Genomic DNA, 25,306 nt, shown 5'->3' with positions numbered 1-25,306 from the left:
GTCTGTTCCAAAAAACTATAATAGCACAAAGCACCAATATGCAAGCAAAATGCTAAGCTGTGAATGTTGCCATGTACAACTATACACATAGATGAGCAATTTTGTTTTACAAAAATTGATGCTTCCCTATCTTTGTAATTCTTGAGCCACCTGTGAAGTTTGACCTTGCTGACAATCTTTGCTTTTTGAAACACCACCTCCCTTGATTCCCTTCATAACAGCCTGAACTCCTTCCTCACCTACGCCTCTGGAAGTTCATTCTCAGTTTCCTTTGTGGGTTCATCTTTCAAATCCACCAGATCAGTACTGATGTTTCCTGGAGGCTTGAGCTTGACCTCTTTTCTCCTATCTCATCCATGGCTTCAACCACGTCAACCATCTCTACATCTAGCCCAGATCTCTTTTCTGAGCTCCAGACCTTTCCCAATTGATAATTAGACCCTTAAATGTGCCATAAGCAGCTCAAACTCAGTATTGTTACTTTCAGAGGACTAGTATTCAAACTGGAAACCACAAAGTCTTAATGGCTTCTTCCTACTCTTTCTGCTTGTTTCAGTAAGGAGTCTGGTTGAAGGTAAATGGCTCATGATGGACTTTTCTTTGATTTAAGTACCTTACTCTTTCCTCTGAATTTTGCAACTTTTATGATTCTCTTTTTGGTCCTAGACTTCCCTGGCTGAGAAACCTATACATATGACCTGTGCACCTTCAGATATTTGATATTTGAATACAGTGTATTAGAAAATACATTCTATGAAATAAGATGCAATGGAGTACCCAGGAGTCTAGAATAACTGAGAAATCTGATGTAATTATTTGAGGTTTAGGTCATGAAAATCTAAAAAGAACAAAAGGTCCCTGACAGCAAACATAAGAAGCCTCCTTTCTTGATGCCCCCCCTTTTAAATTTTAAATTCAATTAGCCAACATATAGTGCATCATTAGTTTCAGAGGTAGTGTTCAATAATTTATTGGTTGTGTGTAACATCCAGTGCCCATCATATCACGTGCCCTCCTTAATGCCCATCACCCAGTTACCCTATACCACCACCCACCTCTCTTCTGTAAGCCTCAGTTTGTTTCCCAGAGTCCAAAGTCTCTCATGGTTTTTCTTCCTCTCTGATGACTTCCCATTCCAGTTGCCCTCCCTTCCCTTATGATCCTCTGCACTGTTTCTTATATTCCACATATGAATGAAAACATACAATAATTGTCTTTCTCTGATTGACTTATTTCACTCAGCATAATACCCTCTAGTTCCACCCACATCAATGTAAATGGTAGATATTCATCCTTTCTGATGGCTGAGTGATATAACATTGTATATATATACCACATCATCTTTTTTTTTTAAGATTTTATTTATTTATTTGACAGAGATCACAAGTAGACAGAGAGGCAGGCAGCGAGAATGAGAGGAGGAAGCAGGCTCCCTGCCAAGCAGAGAGCCCGATGTGGGGCTCAATCCCAGGACCCTGAGATTATGATCTGAGCCAAAGGCAGAGGCTCAACCCACTGAGCCACCCAGGTGCCCCTATACCACATCATCTTTACCCACTTATTTGTTGATGGACATCTCTGCTCTTTGCACAGTCTGGCTGTTGTGGACATTGCTGCTGTGAATATTGGGATGCACGTGCCCCTTCTGATCACTACATTTGTACCTTTGGGGTAAATACCTAGTAATGCAATTGCTTGGTCATAGGGTAGCTCTATTTTTAACTTTCTAAGGAACCTCCATCCTGTTTCCCAGAGTGGCTGTACCATCTTGCATTCCCACCAACAGTATAGGAGGGTTCCCCTTTCTTTGCATCCTCTCCAGTAGTTGTTTCCTGTCTTGTGTTAATTTTAGCCATTCTGACTGGTGTGAGGTGGTATCTCGTTGTGGTTTTGATTTGTATTTCCCTGACGGCAAGGATGTCAAGCATTTTTTCATGTGTTTATTGGCCATTTGTAGGTCTTCTTTGGAGAAGTGCCTTTTCATGTCTTCTGTCCATTTCTTGACTGGATTATTTGGTTTTTTGGGGTGATGAGTTTGATAAGTTCTCTATAGATTTTGGATACTAGCCCTTTATCTGAATTGTCATTTGCAAATGTCCCGTTTCATAGGTTGCCTTTAAGTTTTGTTGACTGTTTCCTTTGCTGTGCAGAAGCTTTTTATCTTGATGAAGTACCAATAGTTCATTTTTGCTTTTGTTTCCCTTGCCTTTGGAGAAGACATGTCTAGCAAGAAGTTGCTGTGGCCAATGTCACAGAGGTTTCTCCCTATGTTCTCATCTAGAATTTTGATGGATTCCTGTCTCACATTGTGGTCTTTCATCCATTTTGAGTTTATATTTGTTTATAGTGTAAGAAAATGGTCCAGTTTCATTCTTCTACATGTTTGCTGCCCACCCCTTTCTGAGGATAAAAATGAGATGTAAGTTGTGATAGAGAGGTTAGAGCTTGGGAGAGGTTGTTGAAAATCTTGTGTAATTTTTCTGCTCTCAGTTAATTGTTGAATTGGAATGTACCTAATTCCTATGATCCTTTGCCAGACATAATGAGGAACAAAACAAAACAAAAAACAAAAATGGTGGTTTCAAAAGTCAAATGGCTGTGTCTTCTTTTTGTCACTCAGGATTGAAAGGGCCCATAGTATAGAGAGAGATGCATCCTAGTACTGGAATCAAAGATGTCTAAAATGGAATTCAGCACCTTGTTTCCAAGTCCTAATCTCTCTCTTAAGTTCTTTTTCTGGTTAACGGTATCACCATGTCTGCAGTTGACCAAGTAAAAACGTGGGCATTCTCTGTGTTTCCTCCTATCCCCTCTGCTTAATCACTCCCGTCTCTCTGGTCTCCAGCCATGCTCCAAGTTCACCCAGCCTGTGACCGAGTGAAAAACATACAAATTCACAAATATTTATTCATCATCAGCTGGGTATTAAACACTATGGAAGGTTCTGGGCGTATTAAATTGACAGCCATAGTTCTGGTCTCAAGGTACAGTCTAGTGGCAAAGCAATAACAACAAGAGTAACAAAACTGCCTGGTTAAAAAGTTACCAAAAGCATAAGTGAAAAGTGCACATTCACTTCTAGTCTGGTGTCACCCCACTAGGATACCTTGGGCAAGTTCCTTAACCTCTCTGTGCCTCCATTTCCCTGTCTTTAAAACAGTGTTTATAATATAGTTTCCTCAGAGTGCTGTGAGGAGTAAATAAGATATAAATGTAAACTGCTTAACACAGTTCCTGGCACATGGTAGGCACTCAATGAGGTATAGTTGATGTGATGAAGAGATACACACCTGGGTACATATGCTGTATCTTGGCAGCATGGATGACTTGGAAAGTGAGGGCTTATGTCTGTGTTGCCTATTTGTAGAGAAGTCAGGGGACACTTTTCAGCTTTTGAGGTGCAGCTGGAAGCTTCAGTAGGTGTTTGCGGGGTAAAGATGGACATTCTCAGTGAAGGAAGAAGCAGGTGAGAAGGCATGGAGACATGAGATAGGGTTATGTGTTGGAGCATCCACAGGTGACTTTGTATCATCATAGCATGGCCCAAGGAGATAGGGGATGAAGCTAGAGAAATGTGGAGGGCAGAATGTGACAGGCTTTGGGTGCAGTGCAAAGCAATTCACTGTGCTATAGGCAATGGGAGCCACTGAAGAACCCTGAATAGAACTCATAGAGATAGAAATGAGGTTTTGATAGTGTTGGCAGAAGGGACAAGTATGAGAGATATTTAGGAAGTACATAGGTAGGGTTGGTGATTGATTGGCTGCATACAGAGAGCAGAGGAGACCGGAGCAGATTACTTAGCCCAGCCCCTGGCAAGGGTGGTGCAATTCCATGCCTCGGGCAAAGACACTTGAGAATCACTACAACAGACCCCTCCCCCAGAAGATCAGCAAGAAATCCAGCCAAGACCAAGCTCACTGATCAAGGAGAACAGCAGAATTCCAAAGGAGGGAAAGCAAAGCATGGAATTCATGGCTTTCTCCCATGATTCTTTAATCTTGCAAAGTTAACTAAATTTTTTTAATTTTATTTTTTTCTTATTCTAATTTTTTTAACTTTTACTCTTTCCTCTTTTAACATTTTTTAACTAGTTTATCTTAACAATACCTTTCTTAAAATCTTTTTGGACCTTTATTATTTTAGTCATATTTTATCCTTCATTGTATCTAACTTTATCTTTTGTATACACAGAGGGTTTTTTCTTCTAAAAAATTTTGGGGTACAACTTCTAATAGATCAAAATATACCCTAAATCTAGCATGGGGTTTGTTCTATTATCTAGCCTGAGCAAATTCTCTCCACTTTCTTTTTCTTTCCTTTCCCAACCAACTTACCAACTCCTTTTTTAGAATTTTATAGTGTAAGAAAATGGTCCAGCTTCATATTTTTTCCTTTTTCTTTTTCTTCTTTTTTTTAAAAAAATTTTTGAACTTCTTTTTACCCCCTTTCTTCACCCCATAATTTGGGGTCTCTTCTGATTTGGCTAACACACATTTTTCTGGGATCTTTGCCACCCTGTTAGTATTTTATTCTCTCATTCATATATTCTTATCTGGATAAAATGACAAGACGGAAAAACTCACCACAAAAAAAAAGAGCAAGAGGCAGTACTGAAGGCTAGGGACCTAATCGATATGGACGTTGGTAATATGTCAGGTCTAGAGTTCAGAATGATGATTCTCAAGGTTCTAGCTGGGCTTGAAAAAGGCATGGAAATTATTAGAGAAACCCTATATGGAGAAATAAAAGCCCTTTCTGGAGAAATAAAAGAACAAACATCTAACCGAGCTGAAATCAAAACAGCTATTAATGAGGTGCAATAAAAAATGGAGGCTCTTACTGCTAGGATAAATGAGGCAGAAGAGAACATTAGTGATACAGAAGACCAAAAGACAGAAAATAAAGAAGCTGAGCAAAAGAGAGACAAACAACGACTGGACCACAAGGGGAGAATTCAAGAGATAAGTGATATCATAAGATGAAACAATATTAGAATAATTGGGATTCCAGAAGAAGGAGAAAGAGAGAGGGGTGGGGCAGAAGGTAGATTGGAGCAAATTATTGTAGAGAATTTCCCTAATATGGCAAAGGGAACAAGCATCAAAATCCAGGAGGTGCAGAGAACCCCCCTCAAAATCAATAAGAATAAGTCCACACCCCGTCATCTAATAGTAAAACTTACAAGTCTTAGTGACAAAGAGAAAATCATGAAAGCAGCCCAGGACAAGAAATCTGTAACATACAATGGTAAAAATAGTAGATTGGCAGCAGACTTACCACAGAGACCTGGCAGGCCAGAAAGAACTGGAATGATATATTCAGAGCACTAAATGAGAAAAACATGCAGCCAAGAATACTATATCCAACTAGGCTATCATTGAAAATAGAAGGAGAGATAAAAAGCTTCCAGGACAAACCAAAACTAAATGAGTTAGTAAACTTCAAACCAGCTCTACAGGAAATATTGAAAGGGGTCCTCTAAGCAAAGAGAGAGCCTAAAAGTAACAGATCAGAAAGGAACAGAGACAATATACAGTAAGTCACCTTACAGGCAATACAATGGCACTAAATTAATATCTGTCAATAGTTAACCTGAATGTAAATGGGCTAAATGCCTCAGTCAAAAGACACAGGATATCAGAATGGATAAAAAAGAAAATCCATCAATATGCTGCCTACAAGAAACTCATTTTAGACCCAAGACAACTACAGATTTAAAGTGAGGGGGTGGAAAACAATTTACCATGCTAATGGACATCAAAAGAAAGCTGGGGTGGCAATCCTTAAATCAGATAAATTAGATTTGAAGCCAAAGACTATAATAAGAGATGAGGAAGGACACTATAACATACTCAAAGGGTCTTTCCAACAAGAAGATCTAACAATTTTAAATAACTATGCCCCTAACATGGGAGCAGCCAACTATATAAACCAATTAATAACAAAATCAAAGAATCACATCAACAATAATACAATAATAGTAAGGGACTTTAACACCCCCCTCACTGAAATGGACAGATCATCCGAGCAAAAGTAAAGGCCTTAAATGACACACTTGTCCAGATGGACATCGCAGATCTATTCAGAACATTCCATCCCAAAGCAACAGAATACACATTTTTCTCTAGTGCACATGGAACATTCTCCAGAATAGATCACATCCTGGGTCACAAGGTAGGTCTCAATTGGTACCAAAAGATTGGGATCATTTCCTGCATATTTTCAGACCACAACGCTCTGAAGCTAGAACTCAATCACAAGAGAAAAGTTGGAAAGAACTCAAATACGTGGAGGCTAAAGAGCATCCTACTAAAGAATGAATGGGTCCACCAGGATATTAAAGAAGAATTGAAAAAATTCATGGAAACAAATGATAATGAAAACACAACTGTTCAAAATCTGTGGGACACAGCAAAGGCAGTCCTGAGAGGAAAATATATAGTGGTACAAGCCTTTCTCAAAAAACAAGAAAGGTCTCAAATACACAACCTAACCCTACACTTAAAGGAGCTGGAGAAAAAACAACAAAGAAAGCCTGAACCCAGCGGGAGAAAAGAAATAATAAACGTCAGAGCAGAAATCAATGAAATAGAAACAAAAAAAAAAATAGAACAAATCAATGAAACTAGGAGCTCGTTCTTTGAAAGAATTAATAAGATTGATAAACCCCTGGCCAGACTTATCAAAAAGAAAAGAGAAAGGACCCAAATAAATAAAATCATGAATGAAAGAGAAGAGATCACAACCAACACCAAAGAAATACAAACAATTATAAGAACATATTATGAGCAACTATATGCCAGCAAATTTGACAATCTGGAAGAAATGGATGTATTCCTAGAGACATATAAACTACCAAAACTGAGCCAGGATGAAATAGAAAACCTGAACATACCTATAACCAGTAAGGAGATTGAAGCAGTCCTCAAAAATCTCCCAACAAACAAGAGCCCAGGGCCAGACGGCTTCCCAGGGGAATTCTACCAAGCATTTAAAGAGGAATTAATTCTTATTCTCCTGAAACTGTTCCAAAAAATGGAAATGGAAGAAAAACTTCCAAACTCACTTTATGAGGCCAACATTACCTTGATCCCAAAACCAGACAAAGACCCCATCAAAAAAGAGAATTACAGACCAATATCCTTGATGAACACAGATGTGAAAATTCTCACCAAAATACTAGCCAGTAGGATCCAACAGTACATTAAAAGAATTATTCACCACGACCAAGTGGGATTCATTCTAGGGCTCCAAGTTTGGTTTAACATCCTCGAAAAAATCAATGTGATATAATACATTAATAAAAGAAAGAACAAGAACTATATGATACTCTCAATAGATGCTGAAAAAGCATATGACAAAGTACAGCATCCTTTCTTAAGCAAAACTCTTCAGAGTGTAAGGATAGAGGGTACATACCTCAATATCATAAAAGCCATCTGTGAAAAACCCACAACAAATATTCTCAATGGAGAAAAACTGAGAGCTTTTCTGCTAAGGTCAGGAACACGGCAGGGATGTTCATTATCACCACTGCTATTCAACATAGTACTAGACATCCTAGCCTTGGCAATCAGACAACAAAAAGGAATTAAAGGCATCCAAATTGGCAAAGAAGAAGTCAAACTATCACTCTTTGCAGATGATATGATACTTTATGTGGAAAATCCAAAAGACTCCACTCCAAATCTGCTAGAACTTGTACAGGAATTCAGGAAAGTGTCAGGATAGAAAAAATGCATAGTTGCATTTCTATACACCAGTGACAAGACAAAAGAAAGAGAAATTAAGGAGTCGATCCCATTCACAATTGCACCCAAAACCATAAGATACCTAGGAATAAACCTAACCAAAGAGGCAAAGAATCTGTACTCAGAAAACTATAAAGTATTCATGAAAGAAATTGAGGAAGAGACAAAGAAATGGAAAAATGTTCCATGCTCCTGGATTGGAAGAACAAATATTGTGAAAATGTCTATACTACCTAAAGCAAGCTACACATTTAATGCAATCTCTATCAAAATACCATCCATTTTTGGAACTAGAAGGTATTATGCTTAGTGAAATAAGTCAATCGGAGAAAGACAGCTATCATATGATCTCCCTGATATGAGGAAGTGGAGATGCAACATAGGGGGTTTGGAGGGTAGGAAAAGAATAAATGAAACAAGATGGGATCGGGAGAGAGACAAACCATAAGTGACTCTTAATCTCACAAAACAAACTGAGGGTTGCCGAGGGCAGGGGGGTAGGGAGAGAGTGGAGGGGTTATGGACATTGGGGAAAGTATGTGCTATGGTGAGTGCTGTGAAGTGTGTAAACATGACGATTCACAGATCTGTACCCCTGGGGCTAATAATACATTATATGTTTATAAAAAATTTAAATATTATTTTAAAAATACCATCCATTTTTTTCAAAGAAATGGAACAAATAATCCTAAAATTTATATGGAACCAGAAAAGACTTCAAATAGCCAGAGGAATGCTGAAAAGGAAAGCCAAAGTTGGTGACATCACAATTCCAGACTTCAAGCTCTATTACAAAGCTGTCATCATCAAGACAGTATGGTACTGGCACAAAAACAGACACATAGATCAGTGGAACAGAATAGAGAGTCCAGAAATAGATCCTCAACTCTATGGTCAACTAATCTTTGACAAAGCAGGAAAGAATGTCCAGTGGAAAAAAGACAGTCTCTTCAACAAATGGTGTTGGGAAAATAGGACAGCCACATGCGAAAAAGTGAAACTGGACCAGTTCCTTACACCACACACAAAAATAGACTCAGATGGTTGAAAGACCTCAATGTGAGAAAGGAATCCATCGAAATCCTTCAGGAGAACACAGGCAGCAACATCTTCAACTTCAGCCGCAGCCACTTCTTCCTAGAAACATCACCAAAGGCAAGGAAAGCAAGAACAAAAATGAACTATTGGGACTTCATCAAAATAAAAAGCTTTTGCACAGCAAAGGAAACAGTCAACAAAACTAAAAGGCAACTGACAGAATGGGAGAAGATATTTACAAACGACATATCAGATAAAGGGCTAGTATCCAAAATCTGTAACGAACTTATCAAACTCAACACCCAAAGAACAAATAATCCAATCAAGAAATGGGCAGAAGACAGAACAGACATTTCTGCAAAGAAGACATCCAGATGGACAACAGACACATGAAAAAGTGCTCCACATCACTCGGTATCAGGGAAATACAAATCAAAACCACAATGAGATACCACCTCACACCAGTCAGAATGGCTGAAATTAACAAGTCAGGAAACAACAGATGCTGGCAAGGATGTGGAGAAAGGGGAACCCTCCTACACTGTTGGTGGGAATGCAAGCTGGTGCAACCACTCTGGAAAACTGCATGGAGCTTCCTCAAAAAGTTGAAAATAGAGCTACCCTATGACCCAGCAATTGCACTACTGGGTATTTACCCTAAAGATACAAATGTAGTGATCGGAAGGGGCATGTTCACCCGAATGTTATAGCAGCAATGTCCACAATAGCCAAACTATGGAAAGAACCTAGATGTCCATCAACAGATGAATGGATAAAGAAGACGGAGTATATACACACAATGGAATACTATGCAGCCATCAAAGGAAATGAAATCTTGCCATTTGCGATGACGTGGATGGAACTAGAGGGTATTATGCTGAGCGAAATAAGTCAATTAGAAAAAGACAATTATCATATGATCTCCCTGATATGAGGAATTTGAGAAGCAACTTGGGGGGCTTGGAGGCTTGGGGTTAGGGAAGGAAAAAATGAAACAAGATGGGATCGGGAGGGAGACAAACCGTAAGAGACTCTTAATCTCTCAAAACAAACTGAGGGTTGCCAGGGGTGGGGGGTAGGGAGACGGTGGTTGTGTTACAGACATTGGGGAGGGTATGTGCTATGGTGAGTGCTGTGTAAACCTGGCGATTCACAGACCTGTACCCCTGGGACTAAAAATACATTATATGTCAATAAAAAAATAAAAAATTATTTTAAAAAATTGTCTGTTTTTATAGAGCTAATTTTCTCCTATCTTGCTGGCACCCTCTCAGAATTCTTGGAAAGAACCTATTTCCTTTCATAATTATGTGAATTAGTGTTTATATTTCCTATGTTCCTTTTTCAAAGATTTGCTCTGTTTGGTGCTGCTTGCCACATTCTTTTAGGGATCAAGAACAAAACTTATACTTAGAAATATGTTTTATCTCAATTAACACATCCTCTTTCTAAAATCATTGATAATGCTGTCTCATACGAAGTCCTTCAGAATGTATTTTAACCTCACAAGTGATTTTCCCTTTTGTTCTATGGTTAGCGATTAAAGTTTTGTAAAAATAACTTACCTTTCTTTTTCTCAACTATTTTTATTTATTTCTATTTACTTGATTGTAGTATGAATTTTGTAATCATATTTTTAATATATTAACCACTGTGATCTAATTTGCTGATGTATAGGTCTAAAGGAGAGCAGGCTTTAGTCAACACACAGAAATAGATCTTCTATATATTTTAAAGGGGAAGAAAATCAGCATCTTTGTCACTTAGAAATAGAGCAACTGGCCTTGAGACTGCTTGCATCCTACCTGATGGAAGTCAAGAGGAGGGTTCTGGCACCAGAGATTTTCCTTGAGGGAAATGACAAGCTTAAGTTGGTCACTTCTTTTTGCAGTGTTTCCAATAGGCAATTTGCTGGAAACCGGAGACAATTGTCTGTAGCCTCTGTAAGGAATACTGCTGTTGCTAATGTTGGTATCAACAAATTCATATTAGGCCACTAGTGAGGAGAAAGGCCTGGAAAGGACTAAAAAGAGGTCAAGCTCCATATGAAAGAGTATAACCAAGGCAGACTTCTTGGTATGTGCTTTTGAAAATCCAAAGGAAAACCCATATGCCTCTGAGATTCCCTGCTTCCTTTTAACTCCCTTCTTTCTATTTATTGAATCCCAAGTGATTTCATGTGTTTCCTGTTTTAGAGGTTTTGCTTCACTGAGCCTCAGGCCTTATTTATGTGTGTGTGTTCCATGCAGATGGGTGGTCTCTTGAAAGTGTATCAGCAGATTAAGACATGCAGCTGTAAGTACTCCTACTGGAGCTCACAGCATAGCAGAGAAAATGTGGAATTTAAAGAAGCCTTACATGTTTGGTTGAAAGGAAAGAAGTGGTACGAGTTTCATTCATTCACTCACCCACTGACTCACAAATCAAATCTTTTACGTGCTCTGTGTACTAGACATTAAGCGAGGCTTCCCAAAGATGGCTGCCCCAGCCTTGACCATCAGGAAGCTTCCAGTGTTGTAGGCAGACAGGTGTGGAACAAATGTGAAAATCTAATGAGCTAATGGCTTTGGTGGGAGCACCATAAAGTACAGTGGAAACAAGACAGAAAGATCCTAAGTCTGCCCAGGAGTTCCAGGAGAACTTCACACTGTTGAAACTCGAGGGATAAGCAAGAATTTACTAGGTGGACGAGGGGAGAGGATATTTCAGGCAGAGGGAATAACTTGCAGAGATGGGAAGGCAAGGACGACGTGGCATGTTTGAGAAGCAGTCAGTGCGTGTCTTTGTTCAGCTGAAGATGAAAAGCGGGTATCTGGTGGAAGTGAGGCAGTAGAGGTAGGTAGGGGCCCCCTCAGGAAGAGATTGGGCCTCTATACTGGATTGGTTAGACTTTATACCGTAAGCAATGGCGCTCCTGAAGAAATCTGAGCCAGGAAGCAAGAAGCTCCAATTTGCTTTAGAGGGATCACCCTGCAGCGAGCGGAGAATTGTTCTGAAGACAGTGATACTTAAGGCAAGAGAAGTTAGCAAGGAGAGAGGGTGCTTTAACTATGGCAGTGGCAGCAGGGATGGAGAAACAGCAGAGGGATAGATAGAGATTTTAGATTACACTTTATAACACATACCATTAAAATTAACATGGAAACCGCGTGCCAATATTCAATCAGAATTTCTTTTTTTTTTTACAATTCCATTTGAAAATAATTTGTGTGCTGCCAGTGATTCAAGAGTTATTATGACTGTGAGACCATCTAAATAGATAACACCTCTGTGGGGAACTATGCTGTAATGTGACAGAACTAAGGTATGATATGTTAGGAACTAGAGAATTCTTACCTATTTAGAAAAAAAAAAAATCTAGAGACATTCGTGTCACAATATGATTTATGTTTTCTTAAAGAAAGAATGCATCAGTAAAATAAAATCCATTGGTATTGCCTTGGAATGATCTAGACTGAGAAGTGTGATTTTCTGATAATCATGGAAATCATGATCAATATTGATTATACAGTTATTTCAAAAAATCTTTTTTTTTAAGATTTTATTTATTTATTTGACAGACAGAGATCACAAGTAGGCAGAGAGGCAGGCAGAGAGAGGAAGAGAAACAGGCTCCCAATGTGGGGCTCGATCCCAGGACCCCGGGATCACAACCTGAGCCGAAGGCAGAGGCTTTAACTGACTGAGCCACCCAGGTGCCCTATTTCAAAAAATCTTAAAGGCACTATTTGCTTATACCAAGAAGCTTTCGCTATTGTTATGATCACCAGTGATTACTTGCTCAGCATCTGCCTATGGAGGCACATGACGAATAGAAGGAGGTACATCCCAGGCAGAACGTACAATATGAATAAAGGTCTTGAGGTACAAAAGATTTTGACTTGAGGAACTGAAAGAAGTCAGTGGGCTGGAGGAAAAAAGAATGAGGGGAGCAGGGGCATGAGATGATATCGGGAGGGTGGGCAGGGATCTGTTTAACAGTAAATATTTGTTCAAATTTTGGTCCTTTCCTGATTTAGCTTCTGTGCTAATCCACCACTGTTGGATATTCCCTTAATCCTCCTCACATGACTACACTCACCTGGTTCTCTTGCAACCTTTCTCACCTTCTTTCCTTACTCTCCTTTGTGGATTCATCTTATTCCTACTCCTTAAATATATGTGATCTGATGTGTTCTTCAAGGGTACACATTTCTCCTCACTCCCCACACTCTCTGAGGATCTTGGTGACATTCATACCTCCATGCTGACTCCTATATCTGAATCTCCCTTCAAGATCTCTCTCCCAAGCCTTTGATATTCTATGTCTGATAAAAGTGAAATCAGCTTTCCCTGATATTCTATGTCTGATAAAAGTGAAATCAGCTTTCCCTGAAAACCTGTTACCTTTCTTTTTCAAGGTAGGACCTCCATCCACCCGAAGTCAAATTTTGGGAATCATTCTTACCCCTCCACCTTCACCCCAAGTCCTGATCTCCCACAATTAATCAATCACCAAATTCTTTCAGCTTTATGTCCAAAATATTCTCAAATATGTTCTTTTCATGCTAGTTCTGGCCTCTACCTCATTCAAAAATTTGGCACATATTTCTTAAACTACTAAAAGATATCCCACTGGTCTCCTGCCTTTACTCTTTCTTCCCACCTATCTGTCCCCCAGAGAAAAACCCAAATAATCTAACTAAAATCAAAGGCTAACTATGGCTGAGACTTCCCTACTAAGTGCTATTTCACCATCCACTGGTTCAAGTCCAAGCTCCTTGGCACAGTATGGAATTCCTCAGCAACATCTCCTTTTCATAGTATATTTTAGTAGTATTAAGCTATATAAAGTTCCTTAAACAAGCATTCATTTGCATGTTTGCATGTGGAGTAGGCTGAGTTAAGAGATCCCTTCCTGTCTTCCTTCAACACTACACTGCCACACTATATTTAAATTACCTATACTTACCCTCCCAAATTTAGCTGCAAAAAACAGGTTTTTTTGGGGGGGTTGCATCTCTGTATTTTGGGGTATTATTATTATTTTATGTTAGTTACCATACAGTACATCATTAGTTTTTTATGTAGTGTTCCATGACTCATTGTTTGTGTATAACAGCCAGTGCTCCATGGAGTACATGCCCTCCTTAATACCCATCACCAGGCTCACCCATCCCCCCACCCACTCCCCTCTAAAACCCTCAGTTTGTTTCTTGGAATCCATAGTCTCTCATGATTCATCTCCCCCTCTGTTCCCCCCCCCTTCGTTTTTACCTTCCTTCTCCTAATGTCCTCCATGCTGTTCCTTATGTTCCACAAATAAGTGAAACTATATGATAATTGACTTTCTCTGCTTGACTTATTTCATTTAGCATAATCTCCTCCAGTTCTGTCCGTGTTGATGCAAAAGTTGGGTATTCATCCTTTCTGACGGCTACCTAATATTCCATTGTGTGTATGGACCACATCTTTTTTTTAAAATTTTTTATTTTTTTATTAACATATAAAATATTATTAGCCCCAGGGGTATAGGTCTGTGAATCGCCAGGTTTACACTTCACAGCACTTCCCATAGCACATACCTTCCCCAATGTCCATAACCCAACCACTCTCTCCCTACCCCACTCCCCCCCACAACCCTCAGTTTGTTTTGTGAGATTAAGAGTCTCTTATGGTTTGTCTCCCTCCCGATCCCATCTTGTTTCATTTATTCCTTTCCTACCCCCCAAACTCCCCAAGTTGCCTCTCAAATTCCTCATATCAGGGAGATCATATGATAATTGTCTTTCTCCGATTGACTTATTTTGTTAAGCATAATACCCTCTAGTTCCATCCGTGTCATTGCAAATGGCAAGATTTCATTTCTTTTGATGGCTGCATAGTATTCCATTGTGTATATATACCACATCTTCTTTATCCATTCATCTGTTGATGGACATCTAGGTTCTTTCCATAGTTTGGCTATTGTGGACATTGCTGCTATAAACATTCAGGTGCATGTGCCCCTTTGGATCACTACATTTGTATCTTTAGGGTAAATACCCAGTAGTGCGATTGCTGGGTCATAGGGTAGCTCTATTTTCAACTTTTTGAGGAAGCTCCATGCAGTTTTCCAGAGTGGTTGCACCAGCTTGCATTCCCACCAACAGTGTAGGAGGGTTCCCCTTTCTCCACATCCTTGCCAGCATCTGTTGTTTCCTGACTTGTTAATTTTAGCCATTCTGACTGGTGTGAGGTGGTATCTCATTGTGGTTTTGATTTGTACTTCCCTGATGCTGAGTGATGTGGAGCACTTTTTCATGTGTCTGTTGTCCATCTGAATGTCTTCTTTGCAGAAATGTTTGTTCATGTCCTCTGCCCATTTCTTGATGGGATTATTTGTTCTTTGGGTATGAACCACATCTTCTTTATCCATTCATCTGTTGTAGGGCATCTCAGCTCTTTCCACAGTTTGGCTGTTATAGACTTTGCTGCTATGAACATTGGGGTACATGTGGCCCTTCTTTTCACTACATCTGTATCTTTGGGGTAAATGGCCAGTAGTACAATTGCTGGGTCATAGGTTAGCTTTATTTTTAACTTTTTGAGGAACCTCCACACTGTTTTCCAAAGTAGCTGCACCAAGTTACATTCCCACCAAGAGTGTAAGAGAGTTCCCCTTTCTCCACATCCTCTCCAACATTTGTTGTTTCTTATCTTGTCAATTCTAACTGGTGTAAAGTGGTATCTCAATGTGCTTTTTTTTTTTTTAAAGATTTTATTTATTCATTTGACAGAAAGAGATCACAAGTAGACGGAGAGGAAGGCAGAGAGAGAGAGAGAGAGAGGGAAGCAGGCTTCTTGCTGAGCAGAAAGCCTGACGCGGGACTCGATCCCAGGACCCTGAGATCACGACCCGAGCCGAAGGCAGCGGCCCAACCCACTGAGCCACCCAGGCGCCCTCAATGTGTTTTTGATTTGAATTTCCCTGATGGCTAATGATGTTGAACATTTTTTCATGTGTCTATTAGCCATTTGTATGTCTTCTTTGGAGTAATATCTGTTCATGTCCTCTGCCCATTTTTTGACTTGATTGTTTTTTGGGTGTTGAGTTTGAGAAGTTCTTTATAGATCTTGGATATCAACCCTTTGTCTGTAGTGTCATTTGCAAACATCTCCCATTCCATGAGTTGCCTCTTTGTTTTGTTGACTGTTTCCTTTGCTGTGCAGAAGCTTTTTACCTTGATGAAGATGTCCCAGAAGTTCATTTTCGCTTTTTTTCCCCTTGCCTTTGGAGACATGTCTTGAAAGAAGTTGCTGTGCCGATGTTGAAGAGATAACTGCCTATATTCTCCTCCAGGATTTTGATGGATTCCTGTCTCACACTGAGGTCTTTCATCCATTTAGAGTTTATCTTTGTGTATGGTATAAAAGAATAGTTGAGTTCCATTCTTCTGTATATAGCTGTCCAATTTTCTCAGCACCATTTATTGAAACAACTTTTTTCCATTGGATATTTTTTCCTGCTTTGTCAAAGATTAGTTGACCATAGAGTTAAGGCTCCATTTCTGGCTCTCTATTATGTTCCATTGATCTATGTATCTGTTTTTGTGCCAATACCATTCTATCTTGATGATCAGAGCTTTGTAATATAACTTGAAATCAGGCAATGTGATGCCCCCAGCTTTGTTTTTCTTTTTCAACATTTCCTTGGCAATTCAGGGTCTTTTCTGGCTCCATACAAATTTTAGGATTGTTTTTTCCAGCAATTTGAAAAAATGCCATTGGTATTTTGATTGGAATGGCGTTAAAAGTATAGATTGCTGAGGGCAGCATAGACATTTTTACAATGTTTATTCTTCTGATGCACAAACATGGAATGTTTTTCCATCTTTTTGTGTCTTCTTCAATTTATTTCATATATTTTCTGTAGTTTTTAAAGTATAGATCCTTCACCAGAGAATGGGTGTTACTCACATTTGGTAACCATAAAGCATAGCAATTGTTCCCTCGTTCGGTGACTATTTACTGAGTATCTACCACCCCCAGGGTTCTGTGAAAGCAGCAATGACCAAAACAGAGTCTCAGTCTTCATGGATCTCACATCATAGTGAGAGGGCTCCAGGAGATTGCCTAACTAACAGACACTCAAGATACAGTACTCATAATTAAAAACTTCAAACATTAGGCAAATGAAAGAGTCCTAAACCACCGTCTAAGCACACTGTCTGGAACATTGCTCTGACTCATTTTCCCTTTAAACAACAAATATGGCAGTGACTAAGACAACTTAAACAATGGATTGAACTGCCCTAACTGTGGTTACTGTGGTCTTAGTAGGTGATAATTCTCCTAACTACAGGAAAACATTTTCCCACATACATAGAGATATAACCTCATATTCAAACAATTCTACAGGGTAGGAAGGGAATGAATAACATCCTATTTAATTAAACATTAAGAAAAGTTACAGGAGATTAAAGACTTTTGCGGATACTTTAAGATACCATCACCTTAGGGGCACAGTCCATTGGTCATTCAACTCTTGGTTTTGGCTCGGGTCTGATCTCAGGATTGTGAGATCAAGCCCCACTTGGAGCACTGCATGGCCTCTCATGGGGCTCCATGCTCAGTGTGGAGTCTGCTTGAGTTTCTCTCTCTCTTTCTCTAGCTGCCCTTCCCCCCTCTCATTCTCTCCAAAATGAATAAATGAATCCTTGTAAAAAGAGACAACATCACATTAATAAGCTATTTCCCTCACTAGTAAACCTTGTTCCTCTTTATACTAGGAAAGGAAAACTTATATATTTCCTCATTCTCTAAAATGTACTTACCGGATAACTTCTTAAACAACTTTTATTCATGGATGATACATTATTCACTACTTTCTAATTATTATAAGAAATGTATACAGTTTGAAATTACTGTGTCCTCCTCTTTGCTTCCCCCATTTTAATTAGCTCTCCCACTTAAACATCTTTCTGAGTTTCTAACTATATGTGTTTGTGCTTTTGCTGATTAACTTCCACATGAGTTTCTATGATTTTCAGAACGCAGCACCCCTTCACCCTCTGCAAACCATAAAAAGCTCTTCTACCTCTGGGGAGTGAATTTCAGTGATTTCTCTGCTTATTTTCTGAGCTCTCTACATTTCTATAAAGCTGTCTTGCTGGTGACTCAGAGAAACAGCAAACCTGCTCCCTCCCACTATGGAAAGGACACAGTCAGTAAGGGACACTGCCATTTATACAGAGGCTCAAGCCAAAAATCTGGCATCACCCTCGATTCCCTCCCTCTCTTCTTTACTCTCACACTCGGTCTATTTCTATCTCCTATTGATTCTTTTTCCTCAGTGCCCCTCAAACCTGCAGACTTTGCTCCAGCACTCTAACCTTAACGCAGACATTCATAACTGGATTACTGCCTTATAATTAGTCTCTAGTTCATCTATTATGCCTATGTCTATCCAGCAGATAGAGTCATCTTTAAAACTTGTCTATCTGACCTTGTTACAGCCTAATCGACGATACTGAGTGCCCTTCCATTGCCAAAAGGGCAGAGAACAAATTCCTTGATATGGCTTCTGCCCCCTCGTGACCTCATTCTTGAGTCTCTTAAGCATCATCTCTCACCACTCTCCTCACAATCAAGCCATACCCAAATGTGCAGATTTCCTTGATGTCACCATACTTTTAAATTTATATGTCTTTATTCAGGTTGTTTCTTTGGCTTAGCACATACCCTTTCTTTCTATCTTGGAAAAGGTCTTCTCTGACTCTGAACAAGGTTGTTTCCCACACCCATCACAGTTTGTAACCACTTGCCCCATGCCTGAGGAGCCATGTCTGTTTTGTCTATTCCAGCATCCCCAGCACTGAGCACAAAGTAGTCAGAATAAAGATTTGTTAGCCAAATGAGTAGTATGATTCTAACTGAAAGCTCATTGTTTTTGAAAACTCATTATTGAAAAGAACTGAGAGTGAACATAATTATTAGAAAATGTAAGAAACTTTTTTTTCAAGAGGCACAATTTGTCACATTTGATCTCTAGTGAAATCTGCAACATTCCACGGTTTAAATGCCAAATGTTAAGTCTCCAGTCAGATTTGCACTTCATCAGTCCTACAATCCAGACTGGTGTTTAGCTGCCCAAGTTGATATCTGAGCTGACACATTTTATTTTGACTGTTTGAGATTAGCTTCCACAGCTGTTGTAGTATTGTATTGTCAATCATTTGCCTTTTAGATCAGACTTTAACCAATTTGAAGGAAGAAAACAAAAAACCTTCAGAAGACTTATTTTTCAATGTTTTAGCAGGACATAACTACATTCTCCTCATAGATATCCATTTGCAGCTCTCATATTGTGTATATTCTTTACAAGAAAAAAAAAACAGTGAGTGGGACTTGAGGCTATATCCTAAGTTTTTTTTTTTTTTAAGATTTTATTTATTTATTTGATAGACACATAGAGAGTGAGAGCACACAAGCAAGGGGAGAGGCAGAGGCAGAAGGAGAGGGAGAAGCAGACTCCCAGTTGTGCAAAGAGCCCGATTAGGGGCTCAAGCCCAGGATCCCAGGATCATGACCTGAGCCGAAGGCAGACACTTAACCAACTGAGCTACCCAGGCGCCCTTATATCCTAATTTTTTAACTTGTCCTCAGTAGAAAAAACTTTAATATGTAGTCTTTGAAAATAAAAACCAAGTTTTCCCAAAGTGCTAAAGCCCAGGATAAAACGTTTAAGCTTCACTGCCTTTGTTCCACAAATGTTCACCAGACACTCTGGGCTGGTGACAAGTGCTGTGGTGGAATCATATTTTGATGTGTTTTATAATGTGCTTTGATCCTCTACTTCTTGTTACCTCATGACCCTTTTAATAGCAGCTGGGCATCCACTTGTATATGAAGGGGAAGGTTTTTACAGAAGAACACAGGAAAAAAGAAAAAAAAAAAAGATCCCAGGCCTTTAAGCTTTAAATTTTAAACCATGAAAGACTTGAGACATAATACTTTTCAAACCATGTAATCAGTTGGAACAGTTTTTTTCCACCCCCAGATTAGTCTATGTCAAGAGAAAAGAAGAACAGAAAAGAGAACAGAAGGGGAATGAGAAGAGAAGGGAGAGGCACGGGGAAGAGGAGGAGGGAAAGAGCAGAGGAAGGGGGAGCTAGAGGGAAGCAAAGAATGAGATGCTGAGAGATCCCCCATACAGGGCCCTGTTCTAGACCTCCCTGGACTCTATTCAACTGGAGAGAAGGTTAGCACCTCCTGATAGGTTTAGGGATCTGCATAAATGGGAGCCCATCCCACCTTTCCCTGGTGGGTTGTGAAAAGGAACAAGGCATCTGAATTTTCCTATGCTTGCTGTTGTATCAGCTAAGATCAAAAAAATAAAACAGAAACAACTCTAATTAAAACTGGGAAATGTCATTGTGACAGGGAATTGGCTACATTTGTGGCAGAGAAACTGAGAAGCCAAATAGGATAATGACAAATCTAGAGATGCAAGCAGCAGCAGGAAGCCACTACTCCCCCTGCGCTGGAAGACCAAGGAGAACAGCTGTTGTGATTAGACCCCAGGGGCCAAGGTCACCAGGGATGCTGGAATTGTAGGAGGCCTGATGGAAGGGAGAAGATCACAAAGGAAATGCAGCTATTGCTGATGATGCAAAGAAAGGTGGAGGTAAACTCTGGCCTTTTCCTTCTTCTTCCCCTTCAATTGCTCATGAATGTCTCACAAGCACCAAATCCAATAGAATCAAGTGGACATGAGTCAGCCACTCTGCGGCAGAGTGAGAGAAGGGTGAGGCATGGGCCTGAGGGCAAATACACCCAGATGGGAGAGCAGGAAAATGTCTGCAGGGGATGTCTAGGACTATGGACCTAAGACCTCCTCACAGATTCCCCATACCCAGAGGGGCCCAAAGCAAGGCACACATGACAAAGGAGCCAGAAGACTTAAAGGGGCTTTGGAGCTGGGACTAGGAAGACACATCAGGGATCTAACAAAACAGGAAACCAAAGGCCAAATGAGCTCACAGCCATCCCAGTGTGTCCCAGCTTGGACAGAAAACAACACTGAAAAGATCAGACTTGCCTCCACCATAACAAGTTGACTCCATGTAACTGCCTCCACCCCCTCTGGTACCACACATAGATGACACTACCAAGGAAAGGGAGAGGAGAAGTTCTAGCAGAATGGAGACTGAATTTAAATTCCCTCTTAGATAAAAAAAGGAAAGACCCTAGTCTTACATCTAGCCCACTAAATGTTGGGGAAGAATAGATACAACATGGATTATCAGTAATGCAGTGAGAAATGGAGAGAAATGGGTCATGTCCAAGGATGTGCTGGGGCCGGAGATCCACATAGAGAAGTAGTTCTGTACTTGCCTGGAAGGAAGGGCTTTTTAGAGAAGGCCTCACTGGTGATATTTGATGAGCTTGAGGGATGAACAGGGATTTAGCAAGCAGATGGGAGAACCTCACCTCTGTGGTCTTCCTGTATCTCTTCCACTGCCTGATCTTCAAGAGAAGCCAATGCATTCCTTATCTAACTACAGCCCATTAAAGTCTTTCAGAAACCTGGCAAATCTCTCCAGATTTATCTTCCTTTTGATTGTTAAGTGGGGCAGTGCTGGAGTGATAGCATGAGTATGAACCAAGTTTCAACTCTGATGAGTAGCATCAGCAGCTTGCAAAAAAATCAGTGCCTTTTTTAAAAATTAAGATTTATTTATTTATTTTAGCGGGGGAGGGGCAGAGGGAAAGAGAGAGAGTCCCAGCCAGGCTGTGTGCTGAGCATGGAGCCTGACAAGGGGCTCAATCTCAGGACCCTGAGAGCACAACCTGACCCAAAACCAAGAGTCTGACATTTAACTAACTGTGCCACCCAGGCAACCCAGAAATTAGTTCTTCAAAATGTATTCTTTTGTAGATTTGATAAGGCCATTTCTAGACTTCAGTTTTGAACTAAAGAGTGAGATCTCAAGGTACTCAGGTAGTCTTACAGAATGTTCAGTCCACAAGAAAAACAGATATAAGCCAACTGGAATATATTATGTCCACATTACCAAACTTCTATAATGGAACAGATTTCAGATCTATCATGTAACATTCCAATCTGTCAAGACTTTGTTCAAAATACTGAATTTGCCATTTTGTAAGCAGAGAAACAAGACATTGATTTACAAATAACCTCATCTGTCACTATTCCAGAAACAATATTCCTAATCTTACCTTTATAATAATAATTTAGGAAATAAAAATAATTGATAATCTATTCATTGTTTACAAAGTGAAAAATGATTATATTACTGGAAAAAATAAAAGGCATTGAACTAGTCTGAAAATTTTCTTTACCTCGTTAGAGATGTGTGTTCCAGAGAGATCTACTGACAGCAAGGAAAAGATGTTTACCATATATTCAATTCCTAGGTCAGTCAAATATTCACAATTTCGTAAACTCAAGTAGTTTAAATTAGGGCAGCTGAAAGAAAGCAGTATGAAGAATTAATTTTAGCTTTTAATCACAGTGTCAGTAATAATTTCTTTATATCAAAACTATCTGAGAGAAGCAAATGTTATTGAAGCAAGGACTTTCTTTTTCTTAAAATAAAAGTAAACTTTAAAGTGGAAAATAATTTGGCATTACAAAGTAGGATGAAAGGGAGGTAGATTATTATATATTATATATTACTATATATTATATATGTATCATTCCTGTAGCAAATATTATATATATATATATATGATTTCATTTCAGATAACAATTTCCAATAAGAAAAAATATCACATGTATATAAAAAGCTATCATGTAAGTATGATGAATGACCACTAAAAGTACAAGGTCAGTCCCTTACATGTTTGCTACAGGAATTGACCCCTACTTTTGTACACAAGATCTCTGACAAGTAGGAGGATCAGGAATAAACCCACCAGCTAGAACATCTTTTGGGAAATGCTGGAGTGAAGATTTATGTAGAGATAATATCCTTGAAAAGTGAAGAAAATTCACTCATGTCTAGATAGTGATAACTTCATTAGTGACTCCATCTCAAACATTCTCTAATGTCAGATTAATAAGAAATATCTCAGATATGATCAAAAGACTAGTTTAATCTGACTCCAATGTCTTTTATTTTATTTCACTCATTATTAGACCAGTTTCTCAGTCTCCTGGTGTTTCCCAAATGTCTCTGAAGGTCTATTTCTGATGTCTCCTATTAGCAGATACACAATTTCTAATGATATGATATAAAATTTTATTGTTTTATCATACCGCTCTGATAGTTTCACAATAGAGACATCACTCAGGTGGATACAGTTACTTAAATTTAGCTCTCTTATCCTTATGCTCACAGGACCATCAAGAAACTGCTTTAGTCCCATATCACCAATTCTGTAGGAAAGAGAAAAGCTTTACATGTGATTTTAATGTAAATATATAGAGTATTACTTAAGTAATAGTTACTATATTCAATACATTCTAAAATAGCATGGTAATATCTTTATATGGGTATTGTGTTAACATTTTAAAACCAAATTTGATCATATAACTTTCAGTATAATAGAAAAAGTATAAATGATAGCAATGGGAGAAGTATTTATTAACATGTTCTTCCTATTCATTGTTCATTTAATTAGATGGCATAATTATTAGAATGATTAATAAGACAGATTGTCCTTAAGGTCTCTTTGGGGTTAAAATGTGATCAAGTTAAGCAGTCCCTGATGCAGTTTCTTACAAAAAAGTAACACTAAAACTTAGAAGAGGGAGAACCGAGACTAACAGTCAAACTATGGCCAGAATCTTAGAGGAATTTTCACTAAATATAAGATCAAGTTAGCTGGGCTGAAAAGTCCAGTGAGTGACCTATGGATTTCTTTTCTGCTGAAGTACAGAAAACCTGGAAGAAAACCTTGACCTCAGTCTTCTCACACTCTCTATCCCTAATCAGAGACACCTGTGTGTCAGTGCCATTTCCACCACCCGCCTCATCCCGAACCATGCTTTATAAATGACTGAAGGTCTGTTTGGCCCATCTGTTCCCTGTCTTCCATTGGGAGCTCTATTTCTAATTCCATTTGGAGACTGCCAGTTCCTTCTAAAAAGCATTTCAGTAAATAAAGCACAACAGGAGATTGCACACTGCATCCTAAGAGAGGGGCTTTCACACACAACAATCCTGCGCGTAGGTGTACTGATTGGAAGAGCCTTGGGAGCCATAGATGTTGATTGCTGACATCTCCTATACCCTCTGTTTGGTCAGATTTACAACGAACCGAGCAGTACAGGCAGAAGGTGAATGGGCCTGTTTCAGTTGAATGGGCCACATTAAGTGGATACCTCCCGTGTCCATCAACTCCCTGTGCATCTGTAATGGGGGCACTGTGGCAGCAGTTACCTGGTGGGTGGGGGAATGGGAGGGGAAAAGCGAGAAGGAGATTTCAAACACAACTGATCAAACACTCTGATCACATGTCTCTTGGCAAACACCAGGGATGGAGTATTCATTGAGAGATATTTTTACTAACCGGAAAACAAATACGGCATGGCATTTGTTAAGACTTAAAAAAGCATACCTCTGAAGATGATTTTTTAAAAATTAGAACATATTAAACAGTGTAAAGAAGCAGTAGGAATTAATAAGGAGCAACCTGGCTGTAACAATAAGATGCATTCTAAGATGAGGGGCACCTGGGTGGCTCAGTGGGTTAAAGCCTCTGTCTTCGGCTCAGGTTGTGATCCCGGGGTCTTGGGATTGAGCCCAATATGAGGCTCAGCAGGAAGCCTGCTTCTCTCTCTCTCTCTGCCTGCCTCTCTGCCTGCATGTGATCTCTGTCTGTCAAATAAATAAATAAAATCTTAAAAAAAAAAAGATGCATTCTAAGTTGAAAAGATGGCCACCTGAGATGAAAAACAGATGGCAAACATTGCATTATTTTTCTAGATAGCCAGGCTTTTCTAGATATGTCTTCTAAGGCAAGGGATACAAAGCAAAAATAAACTATTGGGTAATGACATCAAAATGGAAGCTTTTGCAAAGCAAAAGGAGCCAACCAAACAAAATTGCAACTTACTGAATGGCAGAAGGTGTTTGCAAATTATATCTGATAAGAGGTTAATATCTAAAATATAAAAGAACTGATAAAAGTCAACTTCTGGTGGCAGGGTCTGAAGAAGGGGTGGCAGGCGCCATGTCCAGCCGCAAATGTGGCAGGAAGAGGCCCCTGAAGTAGCCCAAGGAGACAGACAAGGAGGAGAAGGTTTCAAGCAGAAACAGAAAGAGGAGCAGAAGAAATTCAAGGAGTTAAAAGCAAAGATCATGGGGAAGGGCCTCCTGGCCATAGATGGAATTAAGAAATCTGGCAAAGTGTGCCTAGGTGGCTCAGTCAGTTAAGTGTCTGCCTTTGGCTCAGGTCATGATCTCAGGGTCCTTGGATGGAGTCCTGTGTCGGGATCTCTGCTCAGCAGGGAGTCTGCTTGCCCCCTCTCCTCTGCTGTTCTTTCTCTATCAAATAAAGAAATAAAATCTAAAAAAAAAAAA

The 25,306-nt window shown here is 39.4% G+C and overlaps 2 protein-coding genes across 3 annotated transcripts in view; one reads left to right on the top strand and one right to left on the bottom strand.

Moving 5' to 3' along the window:
• FBXL13 (F-box and leucine rich repeat protein 13) overlaps positions 1-25,306 on the bottom strand; it is a 258,167-nt gene that overhangs the window by 57,891 nt on the left and 174,970 nt on the right. The window contains exons 16-17 of the mRNA XM_047694145.1: positions 23,038-23,157; positions 22,119-22,245 (exon numbers count right to left, since the gene is read on the bottom strand). Of these exons, the coding sequence (XP_047550101.1) occupies positions 22,119-22,245; positions 23,038-23,157 (247 nt within the window). The remainder of the gene's footprint in view (positions 1-22,118; positions 22,246-23,037; positions 23,158-25,306) is intronic.
• Positions 1-25,306, top strand: part of FAM185A (family with sequence similarity 185 member A) — a 156,246-nt gene that overhangs the window by 119,272 nt on the left and 11,668 nt on the right. The gene's annotated exons all lie outside the window — the stretch shown is intronic.

Source organism: Lutra lutra, chromosome 11 (genome assembly GCF_902655055.1).
Source record: "Lutra lutra chromosome 11, mLutLut1.2, whole genome shotgun sequence".
In the NCBI taxonomy this organism is placed as follows: Eukaryota; Metazoa; Chordata; class Mammalia; order Carnivora; family Mustelidae; genus Lutra; species Lutra lutra.
This window is presented reverse-complemented; position numbering and strand designations above follow the sequence as displayed.